We start from the raw sequence: 16,792 nt of genomic DNA, 5'->3' as shown, positions 1-16,792 counted from the left end.
CTTGAGTTTCAATATATTTTTATATAAGGCACAGATTTCTAATTGAGACAAGTCTGAGATGAGTCCAGTGAAGTTCATGCTACCCGGTTCACTAGGTTACAGTAAATGTTTCTCACTTTTAACTTCCTACACCTAGACCTTAATGAGCAGAGTTCACACTGTGTACAGTAAATCGTTGTCAAACTATTAAAGTCCTACTTCCTAGACCTTAATGCATAAAAACGGCTCTGACTCTTGGCTACAGAATTTCATGCGCAACGACTTTTACCTTTATTCAGCTTTCACTTCCTGAATCAAGGGATGATCTCGAAATTGATGAGAAAATCATTTTATCTGCCAAAACACTAATTTTAAATAGGGTCTTATTAACTGACTCTTAGGATAGATGTTAATAAATTACTTTTAAAATTTTTTTATATCACTTTTAAATACAAAAAGTTGTTAAAATAATTATTTTTTTATAAAAAAATTTTTAAAATAATTTCTAAACTAATGTTCTTAAAGCACCCTGTAGAGAGGGAAAATTTCCGACCTATCACAAGCTGACACGTCACACTACCAAGTCCACAAAATACAGCCAATTACAAAGCACCACATATTGCTGCTAGGTTTTGCTATCACTACTCAGAAACCAATAGAAATTTGTCAAGTGTCATGCAAAAACCAATCACACATCAGTGCACGTGTAAGCGATGATATAAGCAGTCTCGCACGTATAAGCGATGACACAATCAGTCCAGCACGTGTAAACGATGACATAAGCGGACCAATCAAGCTCTGCCACGTGTCACCAATCAGACTCCGCCACGTGTCGCTTACCTACCCCTAAACTCCTATAAATAGAAGCCTTCCTAAAGCATTTGAGGAGGGCTGGGAAGAGGAGATCTGGAGAGAGGACACTAAGACATCTGAAGATTCAGAAGTCCAGAAGCTCTGCTGGAATCAAGCCCTGAAGCCTTCAGCAACTTCAAGAACTTTAACCTTCAAATACGAAGAATATTCGAAGCAGAATTATCCAAACTACCTGCCTAGATCTCAAAGTTCACTGGAATTAAGCTCAAAAGCCTCCAAAAACCTTGCAAACATAAATCAACGAAACTCTACGGATTCAAGCATCTAAAACACCGAAGGACTTCCATCACAAACCTTCAAATACGAAGAACATTCAAAGAGGAATCATCCAAATCATATTCCTAGATTTCAAAGCTCACTGGAATCAAGCTCAAAACCCTCCAGAAACCTCAACAAATCACAAATCAGCAAAGCTCTATGGATTCAAGCCTCTAAAGCACCGAAGAACTTCCACCACAAACCTTCGAAGACGAAGAACACACCAAGAACACGAAGAACACGAAGAACGTGAAGAACAAAGGATTTCTAACAAGCTCATGGCCAAAGATTCATTGTAATTCCGTTTCAACCATCTTCGATCCATCCCTCAACCAAATTGAAGGATATCCTGTGTTCAAATCAAAATCACATTACCACAACTCCAATCAACAAATCTTTCAAGGAGATCGAATCATATGATCACTCTTTTGTAATCACAGAGAATTGTACCACACATTCATCAATATAAATTCACATTTGTGAAACTATTTTACTTGTTTGACTTATTTCAAACAGAGAAATTTAGTCGTCCACATATTCTGGCACACCCGGTGGGACATCTCTGCCTTTCATCTCATTCTCCTTTAAAGAAAGAAACCTACATCATCTTGCTACCAGTTCCAATGGCCTCTAGCAAGAACATTCAAGCTTTAACAACTACTTCAACTAAACTTGGTACAGCTACCACCAACAACTACATTGGTGTAATCAATTGTAGCCAACCCAAAGCAAATAATCAACTTCAATCTCAATCAACCAAGGAAGCCAAGGTCCAGACAATCATCTCCTTAGACCCTCTTGCAAGAAACAAGGCCATCAACAAGGACATCTCCACCTTGGAACACCTCAAGTATGGGGGCAAATCCCCTTCTTCCTTCACAAGAAGTTGGTCGCATGATTTCTCTCCCATCAAAGGGAACCCAAAAGATGAGATTTCACGTACTCACTTCAAATCACTTTCTTCTCCATCATCTTGGGAAGTTGTGTCAGTCATGATGACTAACACCTTTACCATGGAAGAAAAGATGTCTGAAATGGAACAAAGGGTCGTCCTTCTCACAAAAGCACTTGAAGATAAGGACCTCCAAATTACAACTTTAATGAACAAACTCGAAGTACAAGATCTTGGTGAATCAAGCCAAGTCATAAATTCACATCCGCAAAGGATGACAAAGGGAGAGAAATTGAAAACACTCCCCGACGAGAACAATCTACTTCAGTTGCTTCGTTGTCAATCCAACAATTACAAGACATGATAACAAATACCATCCGAGCACAATATAGAGGTTCTTCTACAAGTACTCTCATATATACAAAACCTTACACAAAACGCATCAACAACATGAGGATGCCAAATGGGTATCAACCCCCCAAGTTCTTGCAGTTTGATGGTAATGGAAATCCTAAGCAACACGTTGCTCACTTTGTAGAAACTTGTGAGAACACAGGGACTCAAAAAGGCCTACTTGTAAAGCAATTTGTCCGTTCGCTCAAGGGAAATGCCTTTGATTGGTATACAGACTTAGAACCCGAGTCAATCGATAGCTGACAACAACTTGAAAGAGAGTTTCTTGACCGATTCTATAGCACGCGTTATGCAGTGAGTATGATAGAGCTTACTAATACCAAGCAATGGGAAGATGAGCCGGTGGTCGATTATATCAATCGATGGCATTCTTTGAGCTTGGATTGCAAGGATCGACTTTTTGAAATTTCTGCTGTAGAGATGTGCATCCAAGGCATGCATTGAGGACTTCTTTACATCCTCCAAGGGATAAAACCTCGAACATTTGAAGAGCTAACAACTCGTGCACATGACATGGAGCCATTGCTAGCCACGGAAGTACAAACCCTCCCATACTTGAGGAAAGCAGAAAGGAAGTAAGGAGGAATGACAAGAATGCAAAAAGCAATCTCAAAGACTCAATGGTTGTTAACATTATCGTAGTTAAGGTTCCAAGAAGAGGAGCGAAAGCAGATGAAAAACGACTTGAAGAGTGGCAACGAGGTGTGGCGTCTGACTTTTAAGGAACGTGAGCAAAAAGCATATCCGTTCCCCGATGAAGATATGTCAAACATCTTAGAACAACTACTGCAATTGAAACTGATTGAATTGCCAGAATGTAAGCGACCAAAAGACATAGGGAAAGTTGATGACCCTAACTATTGCAAATATCATCACGTTATTGGCCACCCAATCTAAAAATGCTTCGTCTTCAAAAAACAAATCATAAAGCTTGCCAAAGAAAATAAGATTGATCTAGACTTTGATGAAGTTGTCGAGTCAAACCATGTGACCGTTGCTTGTGATATACTTCCAACTCTCAAGCAGGGGGCAAACACCAACCAAGCTTACAAGTTGACCAACAATGATGATGAAAGGATCGGCCCCATCAATGGGAAGTTCCTCAAACGCTTCTACACTTAAAAATCAAGGATTGCTCCTCGGCAAGAGCTTAAACTACCCACTGTAATGCTGCAAGGGTACATGATGTCTTCCCATTACCTTTGAAAGCATACCAATAAAGAGAAATTAATCTCACTTTATGTCACCAATTGCTAGTGTGGCGTAGTGGTTGGATGCCCAAGTCGCCCTTGAGAGGTCTCGGGTTCGATTAATAGTGATACCGACTATTACACACTGAGCCCTCCTTTTTTGCACACACAAAAAAAAAAAAAAAAAAGAATGTTGAACTACGTGATGACTTGATCCCTCTCCGGGGTACGTTGGTAGCTTTCTGCTTGTCACTAAGTTCAGTCACATGAAAAAAAGAAGGATTGTTAGTCTGGCTTGAAGAATTTTGCAATGGTTGTTAATATGCTTTTAAGACCCCTTTGGTCAGCAAGACATTACTTGAAGGTAGTCAACTACTCAATAGGATGATCGAAGATCGTTGTAGTCGAAGATGAAGACTGCAAGGAGTTAATATTGCTTAGCTATCCTTGAAATGATGATGAACATAAGTTGATTTTTGATTGTGGAGTAAAATAAAATCTTCAACCACTTTTGCAAGAAATGAAGTCTGCATGGCATTGCCTATCTTCTATGGACACTCTCCCACGTTTCTGAAGTATGTTTTGCATCACTTATCTCCTGGGGGCATCTTCTTGTACCTTGCAAGTCTAAGCTACATCGTCTCTCTTCTAAGTTGTGTCACTTCATAGCTCTAGAATTTGAACCACATCATCTCCCTTCTGAGTGGTGTCGTTTCACATCATATTTCTGAAATCTGGATGACGTCATCTTCCTCCAGAATGATGATAGATTATTGGTGTTGCATCACTTTGCTTCTATAGGCATGTTCGTGCAATGTTGAGTTGTTGGTGGCATTTCCTTGCATCTTCAAAGTCTTGATAGGGACTCTTTGCATCTTCAAGGTATAGTTGGCATCTCCTTGCATCTTCAAAGTCTTGATAGGGACTCTTTGCATCTTCAAGATTTAGTTGGCATCTCCTTGCATCTTCAAAGTCTTGATAGGGACTCTTTGCATCTTCAAAGTTTAGTTGGCATCTCCTTGCATCTTCAAAATCTTGATAGGGACTCTTTGCATCTTCAAGATTTAGTTGGCATCTTCTTGCATCTTCAAAGTCTTGATAGGGACTCCTTGCATCTTTAACATCTTGTTGGCATCTTTGAAATCCCGATGTCTAGCTACAGTGCTACGTATCCTCAATGTCTGAGCTATGTTGCCTCTGAAAATTGATGTTGTTGTAGCTTTATTATAAGGTCAATATTGATACAACTTTAATGCGACTTCAATGTAAATGAAGTGTTGTCGTGGCTTCATGACAAAGATGAACGTTGGCACAGCTTCGATATGAAGTGTTGTCGTGGCTTCATGACAAAGATGAATGCTCGCACGGCTTTGATACAAATGAAGTGTTGACATGACAAAGATGGATGTTGGCATGACTTTGGTACGAGTGAAGTGTTGACACGACAAAAATGAATGTCAGCACGGCTTCACTACAATGATGAATGCAACTTCATTGTGAAGGCAAGTGTAAATATTGTTTCATGGCAAGGATGAATGTTGGCACAGCTTCGATATAAATGAAGCATTGATGTGGTTTCATGGCAAGAACGAGTATTGGCACGACTTCGGTGTGAATGAAGTGTTGTCATAGCTTCACGACAAAGATGAATGTTGGCACGACTTCAGTGCAAGTTGATGTAGCTTCATGGTAAAGACGGATGTTGGTGCAACTTTAATGCGAATACAAGTGCTAATATAGAGTGTTGACATTGCTTCATGACAAAGATGAACGTTGGCATGGTTTCGGTGCAAATAACGTGTTGACATTACTTCATGGCAAAGATGAATGTTGTCCCGACTTCAGTGCAAATAATAGTGTGACTTCGTAGCAGATGTAACTGCAAATATTGCTTCATAGCTAAGATGAACGTTGGCACGGCTTTAGAGCTAATGTGAAGTGTTGTCGTAGCTTCATGAAAAAGATGGGTGTTGGCATGGCTTTGGGGCGAATGAAATATTGGCATGACTTCAGTACAAGAACAAATGCTAGCATGGCTTCATGATAAAGACTCTTGATGTGGCTATATTGTAAAGACTCTTGAGATGGCTGCGTTGAAAAGACAAGTGTTGGTACAGCATAATTGCCAAGACAAAGGCCCGTACAACTTCAAAGTTAAATGCTAGTAATAGCATTATTGAATCATAAACACCTTTGATAACATTGTTGCCTAGATGACTGTTGCTATGCGAACGTCAAGGATAGAGACAAACATCACTTTAAGAACGTTGTTGTAAATCTCGACGCAAATGCCCAAAGAATAAAGGAAAGTCTGCTGCATAACAAAAGCAAGCAACAACAAAGAACTTGTTAGAAGAAAATCTCACGGCAAGTCTAAAAAAAAAAAAAAAAAATCAGAGAAAGAGAGAGCTTCAATTGTAATCTCTAGCCTATGTACAAACTAAGCATGAAAGAAAAAAAGAAAAAAAAAAAAAAAAAAAAAACTCTACACAGTATTACGATACCCACTGAAATAAAGAGGCAGAGTTTCTCTGCATAGTATCAAGATGCCCACTGAAGACAAAGCTTATGCAAACTTAGTGCGTGCTTGGGACAACTTTATATAGGAATCCTTGCAAGCTAATAGACAAAAAAAAGAAAGAAGAAAAATGCTGCCACCAATGTTTAAGGTCAGACTTTGCAATTCAAATGCACTCAAAGTCAAAAAAGACTGCATCGAATTTTGAAATGAGGGAGGATGTTCAGCCATGGAGACAGAAGATATTGGCTCATTACCTACCTCACAAATGTGAATCCTGGTACCATCCTGTCAGGACAGCCATCGCAAAATTAGACCAAAAAAGGCCTTAAGTCCAACAAAGACCCGTGGCTTTCTCATTCAGAATCGTGAAAATCCAGACATCATTTCACAAAACTGACCCTACAGAAATCTCAAACGGCCCTTGATCTAAAAAACCCAGAAAGATCATTCTCAAAGGAGCCACCACGCGCCGCCATAAGCTCGCAATGGGCAACGGTTTAGTTTCTCAAAATTGTGCAAATCTGTTCACAATTTCATGAAACTAACACTGCAGGGGTCTTGTATGGCCTTGGAACTACAAAACCTGAAAATTTCAGGCCCAAACAATGCGGCACGCGCCGCCACGCGCCGCCAGTAGTGGTTGCTTCAGCAACACGCGCCCCCACGCGCCTCCAGCCTTCTTCACGCGCTTTCACGCGCCGGTAGGTTTCTCACATGCTTGCACGCGCCAGCCTCAGAGCATGACGTCATCAATGACGTCATCCTCCACTATCCGGCTTGACCCAACTGTCCTGATCTTACCCGGTTTGACCTTGACCCAGTCCGAACCGCCAAAAAAAGAAAAAGAAAAAAGAAAATGCTTTGACCAAGTTTGACTTTTGACTTTGACCTAGAAGTCGAAATTTTCAAAAGGGGCCTGTCCCACTCAGTTTTTAGAGTACGTTCCAATTTTGGGATCCGTTTCTTCATTCGAAGCTAGGAAATTGCGCAAACGTCCAATTTCTAAAAAGTTGACTTTTGCGTAAATGTTGACCAAAAGTCAAAATTTTTAAGATGGACCTATCTTGCTCAATTTTTCGCGTACATTCCAATTTTGGAGTCCGTTCCGTCATTTGAGACTCGAAAATTGCACAAATAACTCAATTCCAAGCTAGTTGATTTTTGTGTTGAATTCAACCCAAAGTCAAGATTTTCAAGCCAAACTTGTCTTGCTCAGTTTTTCGCAACTTGAAAGTCGCCAACCTAACCCACATCTCCAAAGTACTGACAATGTCCAAAACTTAAGCTCCCAAGATCAAGATTTGAGATTCATCCATTTAGTTTGGATCCCCTCAAGGTTATTCTCCAGACTTCATCAAGGCTTCTCTTTTAAAGTATAGATGAACTCTCACATGTGTGTCTTAAATTTGAAATTACATCAGGTCACCCGTCCAACCTACCATTCCCGTTCGGTGCCTACCAGTCTTCTGCCTACCATTCTCCTTTTGGTGCCAAACATTCCCACCTACCATTCGGCACCTACCAGTCGGGAATTTACCATTCTCACCAAAAATTTCCATCCGCCATTCTCGACTACTCCATCTACCATTCTTCATCTCTCTGCTATAAATAGAAGGGCCGGATTCATCAAGCACTCATCAAGAAAAACACACTGAGTTATGAAATAAAGATTTGCTTCTTTCAAATTTTCAAGTCCTCTTTCTCACAGCCATTTTTCACTATAGCTTCATCATCCTCAATACCTAGCAACCAAAATTGCTTCGTAATCATCTTGAACTCAACCTTCTCATGGTTCAGTAAAAAACCGCCTCACAAAATCATTGCAGTTTTGAAATCCAGACAAACTTTGTTTCTCCACTTAACGACTACATTTGTCCATAAAATTTCTCATAACATAGCTCGTATCATTGTTCCTTGTAGTCTTAGATCTACCCGATCAAGAGATCTAAGGCCAACTGAATCTCCCGTATCCTAGCTCAAGGAGCTTCCTAACTGCTTTGAGAACTCCATAGTCCTTCTCAACTTGTTTAGTCTTACAGCAAAGGTAGAGGTTCGGAACAAACATCTTTCATTTTGTTGTGCTTTCCCAACAAGTGTCAATAGGTGAAGACGGTAAAAAGTGTTGGGGTGTCCTACAAATTCTCTTTCATCCAACACTTGAAACAACCTCCAAGACACCAGCTCATCAGAGTTCAGCCTTTGGAGCTGGTAAATGGTTGCCAAAGCCATATTCCATGTCCCCACCGGTGTGGGACCCAAAGGTCATTGTTGCTGGTACCCCAAAACACACTTTCTGGAATTACTCCAACTTAAATTCAGCTTGAAGTATTTCAGAATGAACTTTTCTGAAATTACTTCAACTTAACGTCTGTCGGCATAGTCCCATCACACACGCACATTCAATGACTTACTGTCAGACCCCATGCAACATTCAGTCAGTCCTATATTCAAAGGTGTATCTCCCAGAAACACCTACACTAGAGGGTCCCCGACATACAGGACCAGTACCATGGTGGCGTATGTTTCACCCATTCGCTTTGCTTCATCCCCGTCTTCTTCACCACCAACATCATCATCTCCAGAATCCATAAGCTTTGAAATTACCTCAACTTAACCTGAGTAAAACGATGACACATGCGCACTCAGCCACTTTCCCACATGGCCTCGCCGTAATCTGAAGTATACTCTTCTGAGATGACTTCACCAGCGGTTCTTAAAAACACGAGGCTAGCCCCATGACTCTGCACGCTGTACCCAGCCACCATCCTCACGTCTTTCCCATCTTCTACACCATGTGATCGCCGCCAACGATCCAAAAACACTCTTCTGAAGTTACTTCAACTTAACCTCTGCTGAGAAAGCTCGGTCATGCAAGTACATTCAAATACTCGCAGACCTCTTTTCGGCCTCATCAAAACCTTTCATATGGGTAGGTCTACTCCTCGAAAATTATCTCATCCTGTTGAAAGCTCCACCACCTCTAATTACTTCATTTGAAGAGCCAAGTGCAAAAAACTGTTTTCGAAACTCATTCCCACATCACACTCTGAAACTATGTGCGTGAACGAGTCTCGAGGGGGCATTTGTAGAGAGGAAAAATTTTTGACCTATCACAAGCTGACACGTCACACTACCAAGTCCACAAAATACAGCCAATTACAAAGCGCCACATACTGCTGCTAGGTTTTGCTATCACTACTCAGAAATCAATAGAAATTTGCCAAGTGTCATGCAAAAACCAATCACATATCAGTGCACGTGTAAGCGATGACATAAGCAGTCTCGCACGTGTAAGCGATGACACAATCAATCCAGCACGTGTAAGCGATGACATAAGCGGACCAATCAAGCTCTGCCACGTGTCACCAATCAGACTCCGCCACATGTCGCTTACCTACCCTTAAACTCCTATAAATAGAAGCCTTCCTAAAGCATTTGAGGAGGGCTGGGAAGAGGAGATCTGGAGAGAGGACACTAAGCCATTTGAAGATTCAGAAGTCTAGAAGCTCTGCTGGAATCAAGCCCTGAAGCCTTCAGCAACTTCAAGAACTTTAACCTTTAAATACGAAGAACATTCGAAGCAGAATCATCCAAACTACCTGCCTAGATCTCAAAGTTCACTGGAATTAAGCTCAAAAGCCTCCAGAAACCTTACAAACACAAATCAACGAAGCTCTACGGATTCAAGCCTCTAAAGCACCGAAGAACTTTCATCACAAACCTTCAAATACGAAAAACATTCAAAGAGGAATCATCCAAATCATATTTCTAGATTTCAAAGCTCACTGGAATCAAGCTCAAAAGCCTCCAGAAACCTCAACAAATCACAAATCAGTAAAGCTCTACAGATCCAAGCCTCTAAAGCACCGAAGAACTTCCACCACAAACCTTCGAAGACGAAGAACACACCAAGAACACGAAGAACACACCAAGAACATGAAAAACGTGAAGAACAAAGGATTTCTAACAAGCTCATGGCCAAAGATTCATTGTAATTCCGTTTCAACCATCTTCGATCCATCCCTTAACCAAATTGAAGGATATCTTGTGTTCAAATCAAAATCACATTACCACAACTCCAATCAACAAATCTTTCAAGGAGATCGAATTAGATGATCACTCTTTTGTAATCACAGAGAATTGTACCACACATTCATCAATATAAATTCACATTTGTGAAACTATTTTACTTGTTTGACTTATTTCGAACAGAGAAATTTAGTCGTCCACACACCCGTTAACATTTTTTTTTTAATATTCTTTCTTCCAATAACGTGCCTTTATTTTTGTTATAACCTTATGCTTTGTTTAAGAATTCATAAGGGAATAAGAATGAATGATCATAAAAGAATGAAAAATATTTAAGTAATAAAAATGAATGTAAAAAAAAAATGGAATTAAGTAATCTTATTTAGATGTTTTAAAATAAATGAATGAAAATGAATGGATTGTAACAATAGAAAGAAATTAATAGAATAATTTTATAATAATATTACTATTAAATCCCTGCTTTAAAATAATTGGCAAAATATATAAGGGTATTTTAAAAGTTTTTGTAAAAAAATTCATTAAATCTAATTCTATTTCCTTCAATTTCTCCTAATTTAATTTTGAGAGAATGAAAATTTAAGGTTTTGAAGAAATAAAGAGAAATGAGTATTCCCCCTATCCACTCAAATAAGAGAATAGATTTTTCATTTTCTCCATTAAAACTCCCAAACAAAAAAAATGAAAGAATATTATAATATTATTCTTTTTATTCCTTTGAATTTCATATTTGCATATACATTACAAAATAATGGAAATTATAGTCCCATCTCATCAAATAATAATAGCATTATTTGGATAAGATATGATGTAGAATATGAAATTGTATTGATTTTAAACCACAACTCATCAAAGAGCGCGCACACAAAGATTGAGAAATAGAGATGGATTCTTTTTTAACCTCAACAAACACCCTAATGTATAAAAGATATGACCAAAAGATTGGCAACTCATCTCCTTTGAACAGACCAAAACCTCAACAAACACCCTAATGCGCACACAAAGATTGAGAAATAGAGATGGATTCTTTTTTATAACCTCAACAAACACCCTAATGTGTAAAAGATATGACCAAAAGATTGGCAACTCATCTCCTTTGAACAGACCAAAACCTCATCTTTGAAGAAATTATGATCCACACTCAACCCTAACACAATCCTATTAACACAGCTCAAATTTGACTAAATTACAACCCTTTACAACACTTTGTTTTGACCCAAGATTTTTGCCAGCAATCTTATAATCTAAAATGATAAATAAACAAAAGGTGTATTAGAGCAAATTATACCTCAGAATCAGATATCGCAGGACACTTTTAAAGGTGTTGGCATGGGCAGGTTATAGCGTTAGACAAGCAAGAAATAATATACTTTGAACAAAATTCTTATTACACAATTGACCAGAGATCTAGGCACTGTATAATGGAAAGAATGCTTTCCTTCCTCCTTGCTTGACTTTGATTCTCCTAACACCAATTACGTCGATAATTTACAAGATAGTAAAATCAATGTAAATTCTGCTAAATATCTTTAAGGTCCTCCAGGAATGGAATGCTTTATCTGCACATCCTCCCTACATCATCAATGAAAAGGGCAAATAATTACATTAAGTGCAAGTGGCACAAAGTACCAAGCATGTTCCAAGAAACCAAAGATCCTATAGGGATGTGTAATAATCAAAATCTTAAGAGAGATATTTCATACCTGCTTGGAAATCAAATTCAATCCGTAACATGAAGTTTCATTGCCTAGGTAATCATGCTGAGTCATGCTGAGTAAGGAATTGGGTTATACATGGATACACCTGCTCCACAGCCTGCATTTTAAAGCATTAGACAAATAGCTGTGCAGATAAATAAATTGAATGAGGTGTCATATTATGCCATCATCCCCGCCCCACACCAAACCCCCCCCCCCCCCCCCCAAAAAAAAAATTTCATACCAATCGTCCTCCCACCAAATCATAGTGGGCATAATGTGGACCTCCAGGCTCTCCAAATACTTTATAGGTAACCAGTTGCTCAGGAATGAGTTTAACAGTTGCTGGTCCATCCAAATCATCATAAGAAATAAGCATAGGCTATTAATCTCAAACAAGGTAGATATATAAATCATCTGGAATTTAAGCATACCCTCTACAGCTTCAGGTGGGCAAATGAGATCCCGGTCACCAGCTAGTGCTAAGATAGGGACATTGCCTTTATGTACATGATCCTTGTAAGAAAGGGTACCACTCCTATCACATAACCCACCCTCTCGAAAAGCCGTTGTAAGCTGCAAGAGAAGTTTAGCAGGTATAGTACCTGCCAGTTGTAATTGGAGGTTACATTTATTAGTAGTTAGTGGTGATTCAAGGTATGATATCATGCATATAGTGGAACCTTCAATTGATGATGTGATGTAGATTGACCAGAAACTTACAAAAGTTGTTCAAGACAAGCTTTTTTAACAACTCAGGGTGCATCATGTCCTCTGCTGAAATAAGATTATTAAGCCAAGACAAGACATAAGGAGGTTGAGATGAGAGAGGATAAGCTGCTGCCAATAATGTTCCCAAAGGAACGACAGGTACACTGAGAGCCTGCGCAGGATCCGCCTGTATGACAAGTGCCTTGATATTAGTTTCTCAACAAAGCGTATTCTTCCAAACGTTTTGAGAAGATAGTCACGAATTACATGAGATGATACAATGATGAAATTTTACATCCACTTACAAGTGGTAAGAGCAATTTGAGTGTGATTTTGAAGATGTGTAGTCAAGGGATGATGCCAAAGTAACAATAGCTGCAAATCTCGAGTCTCTTCCTTCAAAAGCTTATAAGATAAAATAAATGAATGCATCAATAGGATTCTTCTTTCTTCACAAAATAAATGGAAAGAAGAAAAACAAACATAGTATAAAACCTGAAACAAACTAACATAACATTTTAAAAACTGATTTAAAAAAAAAAAAAACACATTCTAAATGATATGAAAACTTAGATTAAAATTGTATAAAACCTGAAACTATCATAATAATGGCTGACCATTTTCTATTATACCCATAAAATTAATATTCAGACCACACAACATTAGTGAAGGGCCATATTACATTAATAAGTCAGTTATCATTTTCTATAGTACAGGAGAAAAGGTCAGTTAGCCTATGACATAATTGGTTATGATTATGACAAACTAGAACTAAAAGAAATATTGTATATAGCACCAAGCCTTCGATCCAACACAGTATAAGGTCAAGCCATTAGAGCAAGCCATGAGATACAATAAAAAGCTTACAGAATGCATTTACAAAAATCAATGCTATCAGTGGGTAAATGTAATTGTAACATGACACACTACAAGGGATGGAATTGTACCACATCGTGAAAGGGTTGAATAAAGCAAGATACCACCCATGGAGTGTCCAATTGCAAGCAATTTACCATCCTCTGGTTTGCTTTCTGCTGTTACATATTCAATCTATATTAACAAAATTGAACAATGTTAGTTCATAATGTAAAGGGTAGGCATGCTTAGTTTATATATTATAGCTTTCCAGCCAGACAAAAGTCACCTCACCGCAGCTGGAACATCCTCTTCCAAGTAATGATCAAAGTCCCAGTCATATTTCACTATCAAGTCAAGTTGCTTCTGGAAATCTTCTATTGTTGAAACAAAACGCTCTTGCAAGTCAAACAATGGAGGTGAAACAGATATTTGGCCCTCATCAATGATATTTACAATCCTTTGGCTCAGATCCCTGATTTGGCTAGCAATACTGGAATTTTGCCTTGCTTCCAACAAACCTAATAGCTTGTCCCTTATATCATTAAATCGACCGGATAACTGAGAATCCACCAAAAGTCTTGAAATCTGATCAAATAATTTAGCAGACATGATCTTGGATTGACCTTCACTGAGAAAGCCAGAGAGTCTTTCGGACAAACGCATAAAGGTTTCTGTCAATTTCATTACCAGTCTTGATTCATCCCACACTGTCGCCATTCCCGTTGTGTCTCCTTTGACAACCATGCTCTCAGATTCTTTTTCTTTGACAGCAAAAGTCTCAGATTCTGCAAAAGCTATAGTGCTATTAGTTGACTGTGGTTCCACGGGAAAAGCCCCATTGGTCACACGCTTGGAAGCAGCTTCCATCTGCCCTGATCTTTCATTGGCAGACTGCTTAATTTCTTTGGTTTTCGATCCCTGCACACTCAACCCAGCACCTCGAACTTCAAGGATCCATGTGTCAAACCCTTGGCCAGACATATACCGAGCAAATGAAGACTGAAAAAGATACCACATATGTTAGTAGGCTGCTATAGTGTGGTATAGAAATGTGGGAAATGTAGGAGACCAAAAAAAAAAAAACCCCCAAGTGTAAAGAATCATTAAATTCTTCTTAACCTGCATAAGTTTTTAATAATTACATGATATCAGTTTCACATTTAATACCATGATCAGGCAAACTCACAGGATTGAGCAACAAATGGCATAACAAAAGATACTTAAGGGAACCAAACCAATGATGTGCAGGGTGAACCATACTCTAGAGACCAAAAATTGAGAAACGTATAACATAAAAAGAAGTTTGGATGAGTAAAAATACAAGTAAATGCATCGATAAGTACATTCAGGTCAGACAGGTTGATGATAAAATTAGTGAAAATTCCCAAAATGATTCAACCAAGTTCATAGTATAAATGCACCATGCAGAGGATTCACTTTATAATCATGTTACCGGAAAAACAAAGCCCAAAAGTTTGTCAATATGGGTGGTGAGAATATTCTTGATTTCCTTTGACATAACACAGAGGACAGGAGGTTCTCAATGGAGCTAAATGCTAAAGGATGCATATGCTGGCTACAACTAGAATTGCAGCTTTAGTGAGTTGGGCGATCCACTACTAACATTATACTGTCATTTTTATACAGCTTTTTCTTACATTTCCAACAAAGATACAATAATCCAATCGCAGTTCCATACTTCATATTCCACCACGACTTGATATGCAATGGCATTCTTATTCGCTCCTTCCTCACGAATGATCAAAATACATCACAAATATCAATTTATGTATCCCCACTTTCCAGGCAGTCAAGCTTTACCATTCCCTAGCCTGACTTCAGATTTATTACAATAACTATTCATATATTTTTAAAGCTGTAGTGTCCCATATACCTCAAAAACATTCTAGAAAATTGTAAAGCATACTTTTCCTCGTTTACTCCACAAATTTACAAGCACACTCTCAATTCAACTCAACCTTAATCCTAATGAAACTAAGGTGAGCATTATGGATTCTCACGAACTAATACACATATATTCTTTGTCACCCACTTTGTCATTTCCGCACTGAACATACTTATTATCCAAAAAAGAAATAGTCATAGACATAGTATCAAACAAACGAAACAAAAATAGAGTCCAAAACATGAAAATTCTGGGGCCCCACACAATCTTTTGTAATATCCTTCCGATTGCTCTCTCTCTCTCTCTCTCAAATTGTCAAATTTAACTTGGCACCATTATGAGATTAAGACATCATTGTCTTTAAACACACATTATATATAAAACTCCATAAGCTTAAAAAAAAAAAAAAAAAAAATTACCTCAGGAGAGAGATCGTATCCAATAGCATTAGTGCCCACTCCAGACAACAGTAACAGCGGATGATTCCTCGGAGGAGCCTACATAATTTTTTTCATATTTATTAGTATTTACTATTTAGTACTAATAAACAACTTTAATTAAATAAAAATAATCTAGAATAGAAATTAATCCTGTAAAAAAAAAAAAAAAAAGTTAAAAGTTTTTAAGAAACCTGAGGTGAAGGACGGTAGCGCCAGAGGGCGAGCTTCCAATCGGAGTTTGACACGGGGACATAGTGGAGCTCGTCCGCCGTACATATCGGCGGTTTTTCCTGACTCTTCAAAACGGAGGAGGAGGAGGAGGAGAAGAAAGCTCTCAGCCTCAACGACGACTTCGTTCGCCTAATGGGAAACGAACAAACAGCCACTGCTCGAAAGGTTCCGCCGCCGCGTGAGAGGATGGTCGACGTGGCTACGTGCAGAGCCGAGCGAATATCGGATTGAATCGTCGTTGCCATTTTTTGTTGTTACTTTCTTCTTCGTTCGTTTCGGTGCTTTTGCTTTCGTCTCTGGATTTGATTGCGTTGGTGCCAACGTGGATTTGGGACGGCAATGATGTTCCAAATCTGACAATAAATCAATTGTGAAACGTGTGTGAATGAATCATTGACCCAACATTTTTCACACCTTAATAATTTTGCCTAATTCTGGTGGTCGGTTCGGTTCTGTAAACTGTAAACTGTAATGTCTTTACCCTTTACGTGAAGAATATTAATAAATGGTTGTCACTTAGTATTTATTATGAGTTAAAGTTTTTTTTTTTTTTTTTTTTTTGGGAAAAGTACAAAATTTCATTAAAATTCATTTTAAGATTCATGTAATTTTTAAGTAATCTCTAACATAGAGAATAGTACTCTCTCCTCTCACATTCATGATAAGATCTGCTCATTAAATTCATGGTGGGGTTCACCATAAATGTGAGAGGAGGGAGCACAATTTTTCTGTGCTCTAGGAGTACCTAAGAATTTTCTTTAGATTCTAAATTTTT

At 38.5% G+C, this 16,792-nt stretch overlaps 1 protein-coding gene across 1 annotated transcript; it reads right to left on the bottom strand.

Moving 5' to 3' along the window:
• Positions 1-11,424: 11,424 nt before the first annotated feature.
• LOC112038697 (uncharacterized) lies at positions 11,425-16,504 on the bottom strand. The gene is given in 11 exon segments (XM_065769254.1): positions 11,425-11,746; positions 11,878-11,989; positions 12,116-12,216; positions 12,306-12,476; positions 12,595-12,769; positions 12,888-12,910; positions 12,913-12,987; positions 13,530-13,632; positions 13,732-14,439; positions 15,766-15,843; positions 15,978-16,504. Coding segments are annotated over 10 exon segments (1,779 nt in total). The 5' UTR covers positions 16,263-16,504; the 3' UTR covers positions 11,425-11,746; positions 11,878-11,929.
• Between the last annotated feature and the right edge of the window lie 288 nt (positions 16,505-16,792).

This window comes from Quercus suber, unplaced genomic scaffold (assembly GCF_002906115.3).
Source record: "Quercus suber isolate HL8 unplaced genomic scaffold, Cork oak 2.0 scaffold_1095, whole genome shotgun sequence".
Classification (NCBI taxonomy): Eukaryota; Viridiplantae; Streptophyta; class Magnoliopsida; order Fagales; family Fagaceae; genus Quercus; species Quercus suber.
Note: the sequence above shows the minus strand (reverse complement) of the source record. Positions and strands in the feature narration are given on the sequence as shown.